The sequence below is a fragment of the Furipterus horrens genome, unplaced genomic scaffold (assembly GCF_987537825.1).
Source record: "Furipterus horrens unplaced genomic scaffold, mFurHor1.1.pri manual_scaffold_9, whole genome shotgun sequence".
Classification (NCBI taxonomy): domain Eukaryota; kingdom Metazoa; phylum Chordata; class Mammalia; order Chiroptera; family Furipteridae; genus Furipterus; species Furipterus horrens.
The window spans coordinates 12,379,661-12,402,733 of NW_028327179.1; the positions used below are offsets into that span (position 1 = coordinate 12,379,661).

General features: G+C 34.8%; 1 protein-coding gene across 3 annotated transcripts in view; it reads left to right on the forward strand.

The window, feature by feature from the left end:
• SKAP2 (src kinase associated phosphoprotein 2) overlaps positions 1-23,073 on the forward strand; it is a 162,185-nt gene that overhangs the window by 14,316 nt on the left and 124,796 nt on the right. For all 3 annotated transcript variants that reach the window (XM_090287088.1, XM_090287087.1, XM_090287089.1), the window contains one exon: positions 3,873-3,980. In XM_090287088.1, coding sequence (XP_090143214.1) covers positions 3,873-3,980 — 108 coding nt within the window. The remainder of the gene's footprint in view (positions 1-3,872; positions 3,981-23,073) is intronic.

Below are 23,073 nucleotides of genomic sequence, written 5' to 3' on the forward strand. Positions count from 1 at the left end.
TGTTGAAAGTTAGCTCCTCAATGAAATCTGAGCAGATAACTGGCAGCCCTCCCCCCACCCCTCCATCTCTGGCTTTGTACAAACGTGTTAAGCGTGTTTGAGGTTACGTGGCCTGTGGCGAAAGAAGTATTATATATTGCAGAGGTAGTGCTGGAGAAATGGCATCCTTATTTGAAAACCCTGCCTCACGTTGGCATACTGTAAATTAACGCTCCTATGGTGGAAGAGTTATGAAGAGAATCTTATTTGTAGTGATCTAAATCTTTCCAAGCTTTAAGAATTAAATTACAGATTTTCTTAAGAAATGACAAGTTAAATGCATAAGTCTGTCTATGTATCTGTATTTTATTACTTCTGAAATTAGTTTGGACAAATGAACTGAGTAGAGATTTAAAAATTAATTTGTTTTCACTTGAGTAATTCTCCCCACCTCCAAGTTTGTTTTCATGTTCTATAAAAGTAAATGGTTATATCTAAATTTTAGGCATATTATTTAGTTTAATGTTTACTTAATTAGGTTTAAAATATGACTGTTTGACAAAACAAGCAGTGAGTTGGTTAAATCAGCTTCAGTGGCGGTAGAGATCATGACCGTTTTGTTGCTGCTGGGCTTCATCTCTAGGCATTTAGGGGAATGTTACTTGATAATGAGCCATTTAAATTGAAGATAGAATAGTGATTTGAACCCAACTATTATAAATTTAAAAATATTTTTCAGATAACTATGTTGCTGTGGTACGATTAAGCCTTGGTTTTGCTCTAATATTTTAGTTGCCACTGAATATTGGAAGGGAAGCCTTGGATCATTGTCTTTTAGTAGACTGTTGACTTCGTATCATTAATTAAACTTTTCAAAGTTGTGGGATAAATCAAATGCTTTTCTGGGGAAACAAGAAACAGTATTAATGAGCAACAACCTCATAATTATCCTTGTGAGTACATAACAGGAACACATTCATGTCTTTTCTTTGTGCAATAACTTTTACAAAGAAGTATTTTTAAACTGATCATTAATTTTATGACCACTGAAATGAGATGCAAAATTTATGCTGTTGTCACTGGCATGGGCTCAAGGCACCACTGACATTATGTGTGATTGTAATAGAATGGCTGCCAACTAATGATTCTGTAGACATTTCATTTGAGCATGCTTTTCCTTTAGATGTCTGATTAGGCTGTAATGCTTTCAATTATGTCTGTAAATTGTATTGGATACGTTTACCTGATGCCCATCATTGCTTTGGAGTTCAGTTTTCTATTACAAATACAAGTTGAAACATTTTCCTTTTAATTTATAGAAGTCTTTGCAGGTATAGCTGCAAATACTTAGCCCCCGGGGAGAAAAAAAGACGTTGCACTACTCAAGAGCGACCCCTGTGTTCAATTAAAGCTCTTTATAATACAGCAGCTCTTGATTGGGATTGAAAGAATAATTGGGGGGGTGGAGGGAGAAAGGGATGGGTCATCACTGGAACAACAGTAAAGTGAAGAAGACCATTTTGAAAAATGATGTGTCCTCTCAACTTAATGCAGGTTAAAAAGGGAATAGCCCTGTACAGAGATTCTTATTCTTTACTTTCTGAGTTAATTCAAGGAAAGCTTAAAAAAGGGATGGGGGGGTAGGGCACATGAGTCAGTAGCAACACTTAATTCATACTGTCTTAACTAAATATAAATATCACACTGATTAAAGAAAAAACATTTGAAATGAGCTACAGTTCTTAGAAGGGTAAGTTTAAGACAATTTCCCTTTAATATATATATAATCCAAAATTGTTTCTTTAAAAAAAGAAAAACTTCAAAGGTATTTAACATGTCATTGACCGATCTGTGTAGAATATTTATAATTCGTGTTAAATATGATTGGATTTATAGCTTTAATAATGATCTTTATCCTGTGTGTTCATATGCGTATGCATTTATATGCATGGAAAAAATATGTAATGGATATTATTAAAAGAAAACAAATTAATTCTGATTTTCAAAACTTTTTAAGTTTTATTTCTTCAGCTTATTTCCACATAGAGTTTAATAGACTTAAGCTCAAGCATCTGGATATTTTTCAAAATTCTTTCCATATATTCACTGGTTTTAGTGTTGTATTTTTATATTCTTAAAAGTGAAATATGCTAAGTGCTAAGTTCTGGTGATATATTTTTTTCACAGCAACATTTATTTTATAGTTCATCATATGAGATATTCTTAGAAAATTTATATTATAAAAATTCTTACTTTATTAAAAATATAAGGGTACTCTAGCAACTAAGAGCAATTGAGGACTTTGTGATCTTTACCACCACATATTCCATGAGCTGTCATTCCATGTTCATACATATTTTTACTAGCACTTTATGAGATTCTGTCTTTTCTCATGTTTAAAATCAGACCATGGTTCTTTCCATAAAGATAAATATTGTAAGGGATCACTGAATGTTCTGAAAAATATTTTGAACATCTTGTAAGCAAGAGTGTTAAGATTTGAAGAATGAGTAGTATTTGTATGTATTCCTTGTAATTTTAATTGAGGAAGAAACATCACCATGTATGGTACACCCAGTGATGGAATCACTAAGAAAAATGAATAGTCTCTATATTTTGCTCTTATTGTCTTGATGCGAGATATTTGGATCTTTACTTTCAGCATAAGAATGACAAATGCTGGTGAAATATCAATATTATAGGGAATAAAGATAAATACTGATTTCTTAAGTTACTTTGATGGTGTGGTGGTGAAAAATAGGGTGCCACCCATCAAATGGTTATCAGAGGATACAGATATGCTTTTGGAGCACCTAGTAGCTTTAATCTGGATCTTTTCAGCAACCATGGTCTAAAAGTAATTCTCTTGGTACTGTAGGGTTCCTATGGAGATTTTCACCATGTTTTTTGGTTAGTCCCTAAGGTGACTGGTTTTCTCTTGAATTTTTAACAGATAACTAGAATTGTTAGCAGTTGATGATCGATATAGTATTAACTATATATTTTTCTTTATTGTTGAATATGGATGAGAAATTATTGCTTACATGTAACTAGGCTAGCAAAAATCTGAAACACTCTTTTAAAAAAATTATTCTAAATGAGTATGTGGGGAAAATCCAAACCGCAAGATTTAATTGTGAGGATTAAATGACTTCAAACTAACCAACCAACCAACAAACAAACCAACCATCCTAGGATTCGGAAATCATGTAGAAAACTGGTTAGAACATTTTACAGTAGATTAAAAATAGTTGCATTTTCAAGGGCAGGAATCCTGTATAGAAAAAGCTGCTTTAAAACACATATAAGCCTTTTAAATTTAAACATGGTTATTTATAAACTAGATACTTCCAATTTTCATTCAGTGATATCTCATCAGTTTTTAATCTACTCTGATGTTACCCTGTGATTTTTAATGAAAGCATAAAATGTTCATATGCCTTTGAATTATCAATTTCTCATAATTTTTCAAATATTGAGCAGGTAAGTAGGTAAATTGAATAATTTTTCTGTTGTGTCTTCCATGTTTTTTTGCCATTATTTTCATTATTCTGGTTTCAATTTTTTGTTTATTTTAGATGTGCACTCTGTTTTACTTTGCTTCTACTTTTTTGTATTCATCTTTGTAGAGACCATCATGACTTTGAACTCGTATCCTTTTGTTCGAAAAACAAGCACTTTATATACTGACCTTCAAAAACTCTTACTTTATCTGAATTACAGTGAATATACATTAAAATAGGACCTATTTTTACATTTCAAAAAGTTTTCTTTGTTTTTTTAAAGACAATGACTGAATTGAATAGAAAAAGTTAACTCTTCTATTCATTTTTTAAGATGTAACACTTTTTAAGTTGGCTAAATTATAAAAGTCTTCTCTTATTCTTTTATAGGTGATGCGGAAGATGGGGAAGAATATGATGATCCTTTTTCTGGGCCTCTAGACACTATTTCATTGGCCTCAGAAAAATATGATAAAGATGATGAAACCCCCTCTGATGGTATGTGATATTTTCCCATGGAATATATCTTTTGACACTAACACAAAACCGTGCAATGCATAGACGTGTTGGTCTTGTCAGAAAGCAGATAAATGCGGAGGCTTCAGTGAACTTCAACAGAAACCTTTTAAGGAACAGAAGAGCTCTCTCTAGTGGTTTTCCTAAGTATGTAGTTCTTTTATTTCCTAGGAAATTTTCTTAACTAGAATTTTTAGAAGAGAGCTTTTATGATCATGTGAATATTATTAGTGAGTTTGTTGGTTAATTTAATATTATTAGATTTTTGCTTAATTTTATTATACTGCTAATGGCCTGTTGTATTATTTATTTTATAAATAATGAAAAAGGTTTTTGATCTTTTTTTCCCCTGAAAACTTCATACATAATTAGTTCATAAAATATTAAATTAATTATTCCTATATTGCCTTCTCACATCGAGACAGGTTTTTATCAAATGCTTCTTTTAATACACATTTTCATTTTTCTGATTGTCACTTAAAAGTGCCCCACATTATGCAGTAATATGATAGTGCTTTGTATTAATTGAATTAGCAATAAAGTTGATAGTTTATCTCAGGAATTTTTAAAAACTTGCCGAACCTAAAAAACTTGTTTTTTGTGTAGCGTGTGCTTTCTCTATTATAGCCACTTGAGGACATCTGCCTTAAAGAGACCTGTCAGAATGATATGTAGTTATAAATTAAAAATGTGTATCGATAAATTAGCCATGCATATTAATTTGTGGCACTGAAAGTTTCACATAGACACAGAAATGAATAATGCCTTCTGCCACTATATGATGATCAAACTGTGCAGTCCCATCTCTAAATACAATTGCTGAATGAAAATATGCTTCCTGCAACAGAGCACTCCACATTTTATGTTATCCAGATTATTCCCTTTGGAAGCATAAATTGCTTTTATGAGGTATAAAATTATGTCTATTGCAGAACAGGGATAAGTCAAGTACATGCATAAGTGATAAACATTCTAACCACTGATTCAGAACAACACAATCTTTTCTTTATATTCAGAACTTTGTACAATGTGTAACAATAATAATCATATCCATTTTATGTCAAGTTTTACATTTCAACAAACACTTAATTTCTCGTTTTAAAGGAAGGGACTTTTTTCTCTTATATTTCCTACCTATTTTTTAAAAAGATGCGCACTTCTCTTTAGTTACACTTGCTGTCCGAAGCAGAGCATTACCCTTTTTCACCTGCGCTTCAAAAGCATTTCTACTAGAAAATGTTTTATAATTGATAAAATCCTTTCAGGCAAAACAATGAATTATTATTTGAGTTGAACTATTTTTCAGATACATTACAATGATTTGTTTTGCTTCCCTTTAGAATATTGGTAGATAGGAGAGTGTGTGTGTGTGTGTGTGTGTGTGTACATTATAGGTACACACACACAGAATATATTTACTGAATATATATACTCAGGGTTTCTCAAAATAGTATAAATATTTTTATGTACAAAGAAACATTATATGCGTTCTTGAAAATATTGCAACCTAAGAAATCCAACCATTAAATATCTGTGAGAGACAGTGCTTTGTTAGAAAAAGTGAGTTGTTATTAGAGTAGTTACATGATTATTGTGTGTTTTTATGAATAATTTATTATGTTTATTTCATAACCAAATATATAAGAAGTACACTAATAGCATGAAAAGATTTATTGTTAAAAGGTTGCTATATCAATATTTGACTATCATTTAATAACATATTAACATTAAATTTCTTGTTAAATATTGGTGCATCTTCATTAGTGTTTAAGCAATTCTTAAGCAGATTGAAAATTTAACTTTCAGTATTATTAATTTTTTGTATATAAAACCATTTTTGATATTTTTACATTTTCTTCTGAGAATATTATAAATTAATTTTAAAACTACCACTTGGACTTTTAATTTTCACTCTCAAATATCACATAGTCATCAGTTTTTCTCTCCGTAACTTACATTTGTATGTGTTCTCTTTCCTTTGATGAATAAATTTTCCTTCATTATGTGATCTCAGTCTAATGACATATTAATTATAAAAAGATAATGCATTTAACAATAAGTGTAACTAAATTAGCACAGGTCACCAAAAGGCCTTTAGTCAGATCAGATTGTTGTTTTGTCCTTTTGACTTTTACCTTATGGTAGGCACTAACAAAGTATCTGAACTTTGATGGATGATAAACTCTAAACATGATATGTATTTTTCATAATGCTAATATAATTTTCAAGGTACTGAGAAGGTCAGACCTGCACATCTCTGTGTGCATTCTAAGTCTGTCTTTTCCTTTAATATTTCTTTTTCTCTGTTTCTCTGGTTCAAAAGTTCACTCAGTTCCCAAATGGCTACCTAATTTTCCAGTTATTCCCTCAAGCCATATGTGTTTTGGTTTCTTTATGGTTTATTAGGTACTGTAGGAAAGTAGCATAAGTTATATCTTCTAATGAAATTCAAGCACACTTCAGTGATGCTTCGACTTGATTGCTGGTAGCAATTAAATCACAGCCAAAGAAAATAATGCATAATCTCACAAGGTCCAGACACCCCTATAGAAATGGAAAGGGGATGAAAACAGAAAACAAAAACAAAGTCTTCCAACCCTGCCAGACACGCTTTTCCAGCCAGCCCTTTTTTTTTTTTTTTTATTGGCCAACTGCCTGATTGATAGCAAAATCATAACTTGCTGCATGCTAACAGGCAGAGTTCACTTGTAGGTTATTGTGAGCTGATAAAGGGTTAGATGAAGTTTTGATTTTCGCATTGGACCTTGGTACACCAGATTAATGGAATTTCAATGAGAGACCAGAGTAGCCACAGCTTTGTCAGAGAAACAGATGGAGATTCTATAGTCATGTCTACTCATTAATACTAGTTGCCTGAAAGGTGTGCTGCTTCTCTATACAAAAGAGTTGATATAATTGATTTTTGAGTGGTATATTGAAAAAAAGTACCTTATTGATGACTACAATTGTAACATAGATAGTGACAGATTTTTGTTCAGTTTGTAGCTTAAAAATATTGTACTTTGTAATTTTTTCTCATCTCTCTTTGGACATGCGTTTTATTTATGTTTTTTAGGAGAAATTTAAAGGCCAATAGCAAAAAATGAGAAAATGACATGCGAAATTATCTTTTAAGAAAAAGAGTAGGAGTTTGTATTTTATTTATAACTGATTACATGACTGCTGTTTGTTTCATTTTGATATGGTAATGTTTGTTTAAAAAATCATACTTATTAGAAATATCATTTTATTTGCTTTGTGCTTTATTTGTTCTGGAAAATTTAAAACAAATCAAAATGGGTTCTAGACTATTATGGATCACCGTTACAAGTTTTATGCTATTGTGTGTCTGGATATATTGAAGTGTTAATATAAATGGTGCATGTCAGTAATCAGATAAAATTAGAGATGATGAAACTCAAAACCTTAAAGAAGAATATCCCTTCTTGTGCACATGTGAGAATGTTTGGGCGCTAAGGTGGTAGATGCAGGGTAGCCTTTAAACGCTATATAATGACTTGGGTATCTATTTTTCTATTCTGAAATCATTTTTCATTCATTTTCATCATTTGTGAAAGAAAGCTTCTAACCGTATAGCATTGCGGAAAGTCCCTGAGGTGAGGTGAAAGGGTTTAGTGAGCCTGAAGACATATTGGCTCTGCCCGTCAATGATAGGTCGAAGGATCCCAGTGGACATTTGTTACAGATCTGATTCAGCCCTAGACCATAATCACTTTGTGGATAAGAATCTGGAACCTCTAGGGTGTGAATATAGGAAGCTAAAAGGAAGCTAAGGAGATAAAACAGTCATTTACTTTTTAAAATTTTTACTGAATTTATTGGGGTGAAAAATAGTCATTTATTGTCCTGGTATCTTCCTAATGCAAGATTTTCAAGTAGCATAGGTTACTGAGAACTGTGGACCTTGCAAGGACGTAGGTTGAGAGGAAAAAATATTGGTTTAGGGATGGAATTATTCTTTAAAGCTCGAGGATTAAGAAAAAAAGGCTGTTTGATCATGACTTACATACAGTAGTAAATAATGATTTTCTTCTTTTTGGGTATACTTTTCTTTAAGAAAATCTAGTGTATAAAAATTTTGATTTATAAAACATATACATCACTTATTCCAAAACACTGCTTTAAACAGGATTATCTCCAGGATGCCTATAAATAATGAGCTCTCATGATGCCTCTAAAACAAGTTTAGCTATAAACCCATCGACTAGCACACACATAGTTTAATGTGGAAACATTACACATCAAATTTTTGAGGAAGGTTATTTTTGGGGTAAAATTAGTTGTAGCACTAATTGGTTCTTGTAAAAGCCAAGCCATAGATATGCTTTACTTTTCTACATGTTCTAGCAGAATATGAGACAATGATTAAAACCAGGAAAAAAGGTTCTTTCAATAACTCACCAGTTAGCATAGGTGTTATTCTACTACAGTATCATGTGGTTGTTGATAATAAAATCATATTTTTGTATTTTATTCTGATATTTTAGATTACAATTTGCACATATCTTTGTGTACATAGCACATATTATTATTGCACTTGTGGGTGTCTTTTTTACTTTTTTTATTATTTCAATATACCAATTGCTAGCTGTGTGTGTTATTGCAGTATAAGAACAATGATTATTTTATCCTGTAATGTGTATAGTATAGTTTCAAGTACTGTGGTGAAAGTGAGGGGTTATAGTTTGGGGAAACGATAAAAAAGTAGAAGACCTGCTTTTAACACTCAATACGTGTTGTGTAATTGGAGATATATGAGTAAAGTACACAGATGTGAGATGTTTTCATGATGCAAAAGTATATGTGAATAAGTAAAATAGCCATTGAGAGTCATCGTTCTAAGTTTTATGCCTTTGAATGGGAAATTCAGTACATCAGAACAGAACAATGTGGGCAAATAAGACTATAACGAAGTGGGTTAGATAAAAAATACTGCAGAGGTAATGAAACTCAACAATATGAAAAATAATTCATCTTTACTATGGTAAATTAGCAGCTATTTACACAGTACACGAAGAAAGTAGCAGCACAGGTCAATGGGGAATTCAAAGATGAATATGATAGAGTTCTTATTTTCAAGAGACATATTATCTAGAGAAAGAGAAGGCAATCAGCTAAAATAAGGTAATTAGTAATCTAAGTTACAGTAAGGCAGATTCCAAAAATAGTAATTAGTATTGCTATAATATTTAATTGATTTGATCTATACTGAGGCAAATAATTGGTTTCACTCATTTTCTTTCTTAATTTGTTGGCTGAGTCAGTATTGTATGTTTTGGCCTCATGTTGAATAAACCAAAGCATAAACTTTATGCGCCATGCTGAGAGGTTGTGGATTAAATTGTGGAGAGAGCTTCTCTTATTTAATTGAGTTTTTCATGGTTCCCGAGTTTTGCTGGAGAAAATGTGGGAAAAGAGGCAGGAGAAAATATTTGCAGGTTTTCATACTGATTGGTAATAATTTTGTTGTCAAGGCTGAGACATTTAACCTCCCTGGATTTTTATTTTCTCGTTTATGAAATGAAGAGTTTGGACCAGGTGATTGCTTAGAAGTTCAATGGATCCCTAAATGCTCCTGTCCACATTTCAGAATCAGAAAACTTAATGGTGGCACAGGTGATTTGCCCGGAGAAAGTAATAACCGGAAGTGACGTTGAGCAGGAAGGAGTAGAAGGGGTTTTAGAGTTAAATGTATGGTGGGCAGTAGAAGCTGAAGACCCAGTAAAGTTAAGGGGCTGACCTTTGATTTCGTAGTCATTAAAGTATTTCTGAAGCAATATACAGATGTGACGAATGCAGATTTGAGGGAGATTGTCCTGGCAGTTTAAATGTAGGATGGATTAAAGCATTGGGACCATCCAGGGGAGGCAGCAAGCTTAATGCTTTGCTACATTGTTTATTTTTAATCTTGACAGTCTCTCTGTGAGGTAGATATTATCACTATTTGACAGCTAGGGAACCTCAGGGGTAGAGAGGTTTAGATGAGTTGCCCAAGGTCACATAGCTACTAAATGGAAGAACTGAAATTTGAAATTACGTTTGTGTGACTCCAAGGATCATGCTCTGCTTTCAAAACCATTATATGTTGCCTCTTCCCCAGCGAAGATACTGTTGCTTTGGGTTCAGGGGCTGCTGAGAGCCAGGGTGTAGAGGAGTGGACATTGCACTGAAAACGAAGAGGTTTGCTTGTCCCTTTCTACCCCAAGTGTGGTTAGCAGGCCAACAGCATCAGTGTCACCTGGGAGCTTGTTAGAAATGCTGACTCTCTGTCCCCACCCAAGACCTACTGAATTTAGAATTAGCATTTTAACAAGATCCCCAGATACACATTAAAGTTTGAGAAGCTCTATCCTAGAGGCATTTATCACATTGGCCCTGGCAGCTGGAAAGAAGGGCGGGCCAGACCACAGTGTCGTCCTGGGCTGCACATGCAAATGTGTGACCAGGCCGGGCATTGGGCAATGCCTTGAAGTAGGCAAAAGCATCCTTCTGTGGGCCCACCTGTCTTCACCTCCAGGATTTTTCTGTGGTCCCTCAGCACCCTAATGCTGTGACTTCCTTGGCTGCACAGGGCCTCTTCCCGAGACTGGTTTCAGAGCCTCGTCCCTCTCAAATCGAACTCTGGGTCAGGTGCACTGGGAAAGCTCTGAAAACTTGCTCCCTAACCCAGGGGAGGCAAGCTCCCCTCACACATCTTCAGGTGTCAGCGCTGGGCCCGTGGTAAAGGTGTCCCTGGCTGCTACAGGGCACCGTATCTCATTAGGATTTAGACACGTAACAGGCTTCTCTTTCTTGCGGTGTATTTACGGGACTGGCCTGCGGTCTTTGGAGAAGTCGCACTGTGTAACTTCCTGTTTTCAGTTGCGTCCGCTCTTTACCACCTCAGTCCTGTTTGAGCCACACACTGTGCATTTACAGTGTGAAAACGGAAAAGCAAAGGTTCTTTAAGGCACTGGACTGACCCATTTGATTTTAGAGGAAGGCATGCGTGCTAGCCTGGCTCTGGGTTCCCAAGAGAGCTTCCTTCCTCTGCGACAAACACGAAGAGGGGGCGGGGCTGGTGGTTGGGGTAGCATCTTTAAGGGATTAAGCAATCTTTAACTAATATTTATTGAGAAATAAGTCTGGCACTTAACCAGATTCTTTCAGAATAAGATTGTTTCCTTTAATTGGCTCAAAACTACACTGAGAAGGAGACATTTCCCCTATTTCGCTGTTGTGGAAACTGAGCCTCAGAGACATTTAGTTATCTTGACCGGGATAGCCCACTCATAAGTAGCAAGCTTCAACTCCTCAGACCGTCTCTGCCCGGCTACTTAAAACTTAGGTTAGTTTTCTTTCTAATTACAAGATACATGCATATGGTTAAAAATTTAAAAAGAACATAAAATATTCAATAAAAAGTAAAAGCCTCTTTTTTCATCTCCCCCCCACCCCCCAACCCCTAGGTCTGCTCCCCAGAGGCAGCTACTTGTTACAGTTTCTTCTGTAGTTAACAGAATAACTTTGGACACTTTACTTTCAGTTCTTGTTCGATCAACCTTGAATAGTATCTGACGACTCCCCCCATGATGAATGGATGGTTCCTCACACCTCTCCCACTTCTGCCTCCTGATTTTTTGCTACGTTTGCTTCTTCTTGTGTTTACTTTGGCCTTACATAATTCCCTGCTTACTTTGTAATAACTCAGACAGTGCAACTAAGCCTTCCTTTTATCTCTCTTCCTTCTCCTCAACTCCAGTTTTGTTAAATCATGTTTACATGGTTAAGGTCTATAATACTTATATTTGATTCTCTAAGTCTAAGTTGACTGTGCTTCGCGTACAAGTTGAATTTTAAACATTGATCCTTTTCATTCATGTTTATTGGTTTTCCTCAAATGTCTGAAGACCCTTGGCTGTTGATTCACTTTTATGAGTCAAGGACCAAGTTGAAGAGTGTATGTAGGTAGCCTGTGTGGGGTTCCTTTGCCTGCGAATGTGCATTATCCTGGAAGGTTTTTCCTTTGAATGGGAGGTCTGATTGGTGGCTGTGAGTGAGACGGACAAGGCTTGCTTAGAGGTATCCTGCCTCCCAGGCATCTGAGTGAGAAGCAGAGGGGCAGACCAGAAGCCCCCCAGTTGTCAGAGGAATTAGGACATCACTCAGGGGTTTCATTCCTAGATACACGTTTTTACACTCCTCTGTCCTTTTTTAGGGGTTGGGGTGGGGGCCTTCTGGAGCTGTCTGAAACTCTGCTTAGCTTCTCAGCCTAGGAGACCTCCTCAGAGTGACTAGTGTACTTCTGTTTAGAGAGTGGACTTTAAGATTCACTTGGAGCACAAATGCCTTTACTGCCAGGTGCCTTGCAGGACAGACCCAACCATTCTAGCTGCTTGGATTGCAGTTCTTTAATGAGCACCCGTCCTCACAGCCCTGTAACTCTGCTTGGAGCATTTCCGAGGCTCCTCTGGGAAGACTGACACCTTTTCTGCTTGGTGTTCTCCTGGGCTTTGGTATCCTCTGCTCTGTCTTCATCACTCCAGTCTGCCTTCTAGTGTCTAGGAATTACTCAAAAATTTTGACCCATTGAAGATACCCTTCTTTGATTACCAATCTTATTAAGGTTTTATTCTTTAAAAACAAAGAATTTCAGGGGGACTTTTAGGAGGAAACATTGGTACTCAGTTTATGTTCCTTTTTCTAATGACACAAAGAGACAGTTTTCTCCTAAAACATTTTCACAACTATTCCAATTATCTGTTGGAATCGTCCTTTGGGATAACTGTGCTCTCTGGCTACGGGTCAAAGGTAGTCCAAATAATTATGTTAATCAAGCCTTAGATATAGTCACTTAGAGTGAGTGCTAGCTTTCTAGAAGAACCCAGATGCCTTAAACAATAGAAAAAAATTGTCCCTTGCCCCAAAAGTATTAGTCTTATTGTGGGTACAGGGTATGCATACCTTATAGTAGGAAGCCATATAAACTTTGTTCAAATACAAAATATGTGCCATTGACACTAAATACTCTAGGAGGTCAGAAGAGAGAGAACCTGTTGCAAACTGGTTTTAGTGAATGTTTTCTGGAAGAAATTGGAGTTTGAACTAGAACAACAAGGATGGGTAGAATTTTAATTAGTAAGAGTGGAGGGGAGGATGCTTTTCAGCATTCAGGTAAGCTGAGGGAATGAGAACAAAAGGAAATGGACTTTTAGGCATAGTTGGAGGAACTGTGAAAAGACTAAGATGAGTGAGAAAGATTGAAGAAAATCAGAAGACAGAGACCGACAAGAGCAGCATGTAGAAGGCACTGGCTCCGCTTCGGGCCCTGATTCTGACACTGAGTGACTCTGGCCAAGGCGCTACCTTTATGGGTGGTTCCTATTTTTAAAAGGAATTCCATTATTTTAGGCAAGGTAGAGTTTAAATAGCAAAAACTTTAAATTGTGTCACAAAGAGTTGATTTAGTGAGCAAACGAGTATTCATTTTAGACTCTTGAACAAGAGAATGTTATGATGCAAAGTATTTTAGAAATATTTAGGTAGTTGTGTGATGTAGGTGGATTGAAGGGGGTGGGAACGTTTGGTTTGTGAGATAAGCAACCATCCCATTAAGCCAGGTGTAGAGTGATTAAGAGACTCAGCCAGGATAGGAACAGTGAAACTGAAAAGGAAAGGGTACATGTGAGGAAGAGTGAACAGGACTTGGTAAGTGCGTGTGTGTGGAATTAAAAAGAGAGAGAAGCCAAAGATAATTACAAAATTTAAATTTGGATGACTGGGAGAATTGACTGAAATGTAAAATCTGGGAAGAGATCAAGTTGGAAGAAGATGAAAATGATAGTGAGTTTATGGTAATTGTGGACATCCAAACTGCCTAGTAATTATCTAGAAATACAGAATGAGAGTTTGAGTGATTCTTAGCTTTTCCTTCTCTTTCTAGTTCCATCCCTTTGTGGGAAGCTTTGTGGTGAGACCTACCTCAATAGCCCTAAAAATGTAGCACAATGGTTGAGAACAGTGTCTATGGTCATGCTGCCAGGACTCATACAGTGCTCCTTCATTACTTATTTCTGTGATCTCCAGCAAGTGGCTTAACCTATTCGAGTTTCCTCATCTATCAAATAAGGATAAATAGACCACCCATATACCAAGGTTATTGTGAGGATTAAACAGGATAAAGCATATAAAGAGCTTAGACTACTTCCTGGCCCATAATAAGAGCATATTAAATCCAAGGTATTATTGTTATTGGGCCTATTTTCAGGGTTGCCTAAAATAAGTGTTTATTTTTGCATTTGACTGAGTTATATGCCTGAAGTGTTGTCTGTCTTCTGTACTGTGTAGTTCTTCTGTTTTGATGGCTAAGTTGCAGTTTGTAGGATTTTCAGGTGGAACTTGTAGAGGTTCAAATGAATAATTGCATAAATTCCATTTATATAAATTTACCATTTTAAAATGGAATACTCTCTCTTGAAGACTGTTAGTGGTTTGATTTTTTTGTAGCAAATGTATCATGCCTTTCACCAGAACCATTCTACCTCTGTGTGCCTTAGCTTTTCTCTATTGAGTAAATAATGCAAATATGAGACTAGAGAAATTTCATCCCTGGAAAGGTTGTGTGGATTGATTTCATGAGCCTGTGGAGGAAATCACTCATTTTATTCATGAGCTCAGTAGCCAGTGACTACAATATTTGCAGACTTTTGAGAGTGTTTCAAAGAGTTTGAACTATATTAAAAGATTCATAAAGCTATATAGTGGAAAAAAGCGGGGGAAAAGTGGCCTGAAATTATTAGGAAACAGGATACCAAATAATGTCTTGCTAATTTCATTCAAGAGCTAAATGGGATACTGTTGATGGCGAACAGGTCGAAACAGAAAGAATAGTACACACAACTCAAAATGCAAGGCTCGAAAGTCATTAGTAGCAAATAAATTCTCTGTTAATAAATAAACCCGAAGTGAATTAAGACAATTAAAAAAATTTTTTTACAAGATTAAATATGGAATACAGTCTTTGGATCTGCTTACCAAAGTCCCCCACCCCCAAAACTGATAGTTGATATAAGGGTCCCTCTTCAATACTTGAGGGAAAATTGGATATAGCTTGCTCTGGGTTTTAAAATAATATAGATACCATCGAAGAAAAATCTCTGCAAGGAAGGTATAAGAATAAACTTGAGTAAATTATTTTCTTGAGGAGCTTTTTCTCCACATATGAGGAGCAGCTTGCAATACAGAACTGGGGCTAAGATTAAAGGAATTTCTTTATTAAACCTTCTCAATTTATGGCTTTTGAAGACATAGGCACGTATTGAGTTAGAGGATGACTTTGATTTTACAGAGTTCATCGACAGTTTGGGGGTAAAGTCTAGGATACTTACTCTTTTTTAAATAATAGCTTTGAGATATAATTAATATAACTATAGACTTTGCCCATTTAAAGTATACAGTTCAGTAATTTTTAATATATTCACAGAGTTAAAGCATTACCCCAATCAGCCTTAGAACATTTTTATTGCAAAGAGAAACCCTGTACCATGGACAATCACTCTCCATTTTCCTCAATTCTGCCCCGCCCCCTTTCCCTCAAGAGCCTAGAGCAACAATGAAACTACTTTGTGTCTCTGTAGATTTGCCTATTCTGGACATTTCATTTAATGGGATCCTATAATATGTGGTCTTTGTGTCTGGCTTCTTTTGCTTAACACAACGTTTTCATGGTTTATCCATGTTGTAGCATATAACAGTAAGTAGCTGTATAGATATACCACATTTTGTTTGTTCATTCATCAGTTAATGGATTTTGGAGTTTCTTCTTTTTGGCTATTATTGAAATACTGCTATGAACATGTGTGTTCAAGGTTTTGTGTGAATATGTTTTCATTTCTCCTGGGTATGTACCTAGGAGTGGAATTGCTGGGTCATATGGTAACTCTTAAGTTTAACTTTTTGAGTAATTGTCAAACTCTTTTCCAAAGTGCTACATCATTTTATGTTCCCAACAGCAGTGAGTGATTTCCATTTCCCCACATCCCCTTCAATACTTGTTATTGTCTGTCTTCATTTTAGCCATCCTAGTGAGTGTTTAGGTGCTAAACACTCATTGTCCATTTGTATATGTTCTTTGGAGAATGCCTACTCAAATCCTTTTCCAATTTTTCAGTTGAGCTGTCTTTTTATTTTTAAGTTCTAAGAGTTCTTTATAATATTCTAGTTACCAGTATCTGTTATCAGATATATGATCTGTAAATATTTTCTCCAGTGTTGTGGATAGTCATATCACTTTCTTTTAAAAAATTTTTTTATTGTATTTATTGGGGTAGCCTTGGTTAATAAAATTTTGTAGCTTTCAAGTGTACAATTCTGTAATACATCATCTGTTCATTGTATTGTGTGTATGGAGTTTCCTAAAAATTAAAAATCAAACTGCCTTATGACCCAGCGATTCCACTTCTGGTAATATATCTGAAGAAACCCAAAACACTAATTCTAAATAAACTCAGCACCCCTATGTTCATTGCAGCATTATTTACAATCAACAATATTTGGAAGCAGCCCAAGTGTCCATCAGTAAATGAATGGATAAAAAAGCTGTGGTACACTTACACAATGAAATATTACTTGGCTATAAAAAAAGGAAGGAACTCTAACATTTTGCAACAGCACAGATGAACGTGGAGAGTGTTATGCTAAGTGAAATAAGCCATTTTACTTCTTTGATGATGGCATTTGAAGCATAAAGTTTTTAATTTTGATAAAGTCTAAAATGTCTATTTTTTTCTTTTGTTTCTTGTACTTTTGGTGTCATGTCTAAAAACTCATTACCTAACTAAAGATTCTTAAGGTGTTATTAAGTTGAGGCTAAGTTATTTCTCAAAATACTATGTTCTTTTACTCTAAAGAATTGAGATTAATATACTAATTAAAACAGGGATTATATTCTAGCCCTAGCCTTCCTTTAATGTTATTGTTGCTTAGTTCACTTTTTTTTTTATTGTGAAAATGGCAAAAACCGATTTTCTTGCTGTGCTTTTTCAGCTCAGTGAACTATTGGATTCTGTAACCTTTAACATCATTGAAAAAAGATTTCCTGCTTTGTATTGTTGCATATGATATCACCCCTCTTCTTCGAGCAGTATCACCCATATCTTTTGAAATGTAAGTGCAGTAAGGTCTGTTGCATTACAAATATAAATGTATAATCACATAGCTCTTCTTCAAGTTGTTTTTACTTGAACAAAGTATTTCAGAGAACATATAGTCTTAAGTATATTATTTTGTTGATTTCCTGGCTTTTTTTGGGCTAAGCTTTGTCTCTGTATAATTATGGTGGTGGGACTGGGATGAGCACCTTAGAAAAATTGTTACTATTTTTAGCTTTCAAAAAAAAGGTTTGTTTGTTTCTTTGATGTGTCTCTTTTTTGGTAAGGGCATGTGTTTGTTCATTTTTAATGTTTTTTCTGTTTGTTAGTCATTAAACTGAGCAGTCTTGCCAGTTAAGGAAACTGAAACACAAGGAAACTATGTGAAATATCTAAGCATTGCTACCCAGTGTGTAGTCTGCAGACTGGTCTGGGTCTGTGATCTATTTCTTACTGGTCTGCAACAACATAAGTATAGAAATTGAGAGTAAGCATTTAGAAATGTTTGTAGTATTTTGCTATTCTTGCATTATCCAAATATGTGATTTATATTAATATAAAAGTACTAATTTGTGATGTCTTGGGGGAAAACTGGTCTTTTATCACAGCTAGAAACATTGATCTAGGCTTAGAGAAAGAACTAATTACAGTAGTCTTAGAACTCTTCTGATTTTTGGTTGTGTTTTAGGAGAGTCCTATATTTTTCTTTATAGCATAGAGATAGTCATTTTTAAATTTGAATATTAAGTTTATTTTCACTATGGAGAAATTTTAGTAATTCTAAATCCATATTTCTTGTCAAATATACTTTCAGGTTCCAATGTCATGTTCAGCTATTTTATTATATTTCCATATAACAATGAACAATGGTGTAGCCTCAAAGCTTTGCATTCAGAGTATCCGAAGCAGCGATTTTCAACTGGTATGATGCAGAAATTTAAAAACATGCGATACCTGACTAGTCAGAGGCACTGACATCTTTTCCCTTAGATTGTAAAATAAAAATAATGACAACAGCCAACACAGAAATAGCTGTCTGGTGTGAATGCCCTGTCTTGAACTACAAATATGTAGGTCATATAATAGAGTTGCATCTTATTGGTCATGTCACATATTAAGGTTGCATCTGATTGGTTAATTCTTGGTAACAGAAATTTTTATGTACAAGTATAGGCACCTGATTTAAAAAAAAAATCTCTTTGAAGCAAAAAGGGCAGGTAATTACTATTGTTATCTTTTTTTGTAAATCAATCAAAATTATACCCGTTTTTTGCCAGATTGTCAAAAATGTATTTTTGGCGTGCTGCAGAATTTTAATAATTAGTTTATGTGTGCCGTGAGATGGAAAAGGTTGAAAATCACTGATCTAGAGAAAATTTTAACATAATTTGAATACTATCTAGCTCTTTGCCATGTCTAAAAAGCAGAATCAGGTGGTGTTATACTTAAAATCTCTATCAGAAAAGTAATTTCATCTCAGAGATGTCCTCTTATGTGATTTTGTTTAAATGTCTCCAAGTGCTCTTCCCCACCTATAAGCTTTACTATTTTGAGCACTCCTGTCACTTTCTATTAAACACCAAAGGAGGTTAATAAAAATAATACATTTCAATATAAAAACAGTAAAATATCTTCCCATGGTGAAAAAGAAGTACACACGTGTTCCCTTCATTGACTAGGACTTGTTTTGGTATTGGTTTCCTGCGATCCATGTCCTGGGATGTATGTATGCTATAAACCTCTAACATGTTTAGAATAGAATTTCTTTGCTAAAAGAAAATGTGTCTTATAGATGGAGAAGAATTGATTTTTTTAAATATAAATACTGAGAAAGGGAGACAATGTTGATGTTTTAGGCAAAGTGCTAGTTGGAAGAAAAGTTTATTTCAACAGATTTTATTTAGACTGAGGGGGGGGACGATAAATTGATTAATAAGACATGTCACTGCCTTTAAGATTAGTAGAGATTACAGATTAGTAGAGGAAAGAGAGATGTAAATAGCAACTCTAATTCAAAGCAGGCTGGTGTAATCACCACTGTAAGACAAATAAAGGGAGAAAGAAGATAGTAATTATGATTACAGTTTAGACTGTCTTCGTAGCAGAGGTGGCATTAGAACCAGGTCTGGGAGAATTAAGAAGGCTTCTGAAATGTGAAACATGGAGATAATAGCATTTCAAATTTGTGGCGGAGTCTGGGGAAGGGATGTTTTGGTTAGCACTTTTCCAGCACGTGGGACAGAAAAGAAACCCAGCTCCAACTGCTTGAAGCAAAAGCAGAAAGGGGAATTTATTGGTTTGCCTGTGAGAGTTGGAGTCTGGCCTCATGCCCACTTGGATGCAGGTGGGTGTTCAAACTGTAATGAATATTTGCACTCACATCCTGCTTTCCTGTATGTAGCTTAGATTACTACTTGGACTATAGTAATTTGTATTGCTACTTTTAGTCATATCTTTTTAGCCAGCATAACTGGAGGTAGGGTTGATAATATCTTAAAAAGATGAGGAGCTTATCAAGGATATGTGCGTATCTTAGAAGACCAACCCACCCGTAGGAAAGTAGGCTGAGGAATCTGGCCCGGAGGCAGACCCAATTTTCCTCAGTAAATAATTCTAGGTCTATCCCAATATAAAGACAGTTGGGTAGATGAGAACCAAATGACACCTCTCTTCTGTTTATTACTTTGGCTCATCAGTTGTCATGCTTAACAAAGGTGGTCATGGGTAAGCTATCACTATAGAACTAAAGACCGAAGATCTGATATGGCAAAGAAAATATAAGTAATTATTAATTATTAATTTCCTGATAAATGTTAACTTATCAGATTAAGCAAGTGGAGAAAAAGTTGTAAGGAAGGCATCATAAGACATGTAAAAATTTAGCTTGTTGTGGGAGGGGAGCTGCCCGTGAAGAGAGACAGAGATTGGTGCACTTCTGGGGGATACAGCTCTGAGAGGGTCTGACTGAAAGCTCATTGGTCACCTTGATGGGGAGGGACAAAGGAGAGTAAGTACCCAGAGGGGACCAACTTGACTTTATGATTATGCCCAAGGTAAACCCTGATACTTCGGTTTTTTTTCCTCTGGGAAGTGATACTTTCTGTAAAGAAAATGGGAAAATAGATAAGAAAGCTCAAGTCTGTTGAACTTGAAGGAGTATTGAGAAATTCAGTCAAAGATATTTCAGGGGGAGTCTGAGATATGGGATAGAGATATGGGGAACCATTGATTTATTTGACTAAACATGCTGAATGTCATGAGAAAGGTAAGACTTGCCAGAGATTATAGAAGGAGATAGATTAGGAGGTTGAGAATAGAGACATCTGCCTTCAACATTCCTCACAGGTAAACCAGAACTGCTGCTTTTGCTTCTAAGCATATGATCCTCATTTACAGAATTTTAGAAGCCATTAATTATGGAGATACATTTTATCTCGATAGTTTTCTTTGGCGTCCATTTGAATCCTGGTATGTTCTTAGACTTTTCTTTTCTCTTTGTTTTATTGTCTAATTATTTTCCTCTTTGTAATTCAGGTATGTTTATTAACTATGGTTTGCCCTGACAGCTTATACAATTTTAGCAATCTTTAAGGCAGACCATATGTACTTCTAGTATCTCAAAACTAAATTTTTACAAAATCCTCACCTGAGGACATTTTTTCATTGCTTTTAGAGAGAGAGAATGGGAGAGAGAGAAACAGAGAGGAGCATTGGTTGGTTACCTCCTATATGCGCCCCGACTGGGGATCAATCCCACAACCTGGGTATGTGCCCTGACTGGGAATCAAACCCACAACCTGGGTATGTGCCCTGACTGGGAATCGAATCCACAACCTTTCAGTTATGGGGCGATGCTCCAACCGAGCCACACCGGCCAGGGTGACTAAATTTTTAAGGGCTTTAAATAGGATACATTTTGTACTTCATCATATTAAGGATCAAATTTTATTGTTGTGGTTGGTTAAGTGCAGAAGATGGTATCACATATACCTAGTTTCAATCCTAGTTTGACTTACTGACTTTGGAAGAATTATTTTCCCTCTAAACCTTAGTTTCTTAATTTATAAAAATAGGGTGAATTGTAGTATCTCAGAGGATGGGTGTAAAGAAAAGTGTGAGGCACATAGGACGTGTCCATTGTTATCTCTTGGCTCTTATAATGTCACAAGACGGCTAAGGGAGTGGGTGATTCACTTGGTTTTAGTATATATTTTCTCTGGAATTTTTACCCGTGTTTGAATCTAGGTAGTTTAAGTTGTGTTAGATGATATTTAATTTAACCATGTCATATTGTGAGTAGCTAAAAGGTATGTTGATAACTCTAGGAATTTTTTTATTATTTAATATTCAACTTTTTAGTATAAATATGGCAAGCAGTTTAATGTGGTGGTTCACACATGTCACCACCGATGTTAAATTTCAGCAATCCATTTCTTTTTTGTTTGGGTGAATTGTATTTAGCTTCCTGTCTTTGTTAGATAATAAGAAAGCAATAAAATAATAGCATATGAATTTGATTAAAATTATCTATAACCTTGAGATTACTTTTTCAGAAAGATGACAATATAATAAAAATGTGAATAATTTTGAAATGCTAATTGCTGTATTCTTTGGTTGGGTAATTTTACACTTGAACAAAAAAAAATAACAAGGTATATAAGTATTATACAGTTATTTTAAGGCAACATTTTATAAACAAGATATATTTTCAATATATTAGGAGGTAACTTTTAAGAGAACTTGTTAGTATATTCTATTTTATAAAAGGAAGGGTTATTTTTTGTGATAATTACTCCTTATTTTTAAAGTCATGTTTTTAAATATTTGATTTTTTTAAAGCAAACTCGTATCATGCAACTGTATGTTTCGTGGTTAAATAAAAATTAAAATATTAATATTGTTTTCTTGAACTTTATTAACTGGTATTTTGCAAAGTTGTCCTTTAGATGATAAAAATATATGAAATGTAAGTTAGTGTTGTTCTTTATATGCGTAATATTTGGATTTTACATAGAAGTAGCTCCTTTAGTTTAAAATTGTTCCCCAATATATTTTTCTTGTCCTGTTTTACTACCCATTGAATTTTAATAAGGTGTTCGTTATCACGAGCTATTTTTCTGTTGACATTATTTTAACTTGTCTACTCTTTCTGTTCTGATTTTCATCTAACATTAAAATACGTTTAATACCTTTTATGGATCTTTATGGATATAGGAGCCTAGTGACCTGTGTGAACACAGACACTTCTGGGAATGTGTCCTAACAAGCTGAAATGCTGATGTCCATTTTAAGTTTATAACAGTATTTCAAACAAGCTATTTGAAGTATACGTAGTTTTAGTCAGATAAGGAAAAGTGAATTAGGTATAATTTAGATCAGCGATTTTCAACCTTTTTGGTCTTATACCACACATAAACTAATTACTAAAATTCTGTGACACACCAAAAATATATTTTTTGCTGCTCTGACAAAAAATAGGTATAATTTTGATCCGTTCACACCGGATGGCCATTGTTGTGTTGTGTTGTCACTTCTTTTTATTTGACCATCTAAAGGAAAAGAGGTCAGTGCTCCTGACTACATAGTCAGGTATTGAATATTTTAAAAATTCTTGTGGCACACCAGTTGAAAAATCACTGGTTTATATAAAACATATCCTCTGAGATTAATTTTTCCACCACTGTAGTTGTCAGGGCTCACAACAGGGATTCAGACAGTGCATTGAGCAGCTCATGTTAGCAATTCGTATCCTATCCTGCAATATGCTAGAACATGTATTAGAAAAGGTTTCGTGAACATTGACCAGATTGCTGTATATCTGTGATTTCATTAATTCTTTTCTAGATTTGTAAATTCACTTCTTGCTTTTATACTTATGAGCTAATTAACCAAGAAACTTTTTTGCCGTATATTTATTTATTAATGAA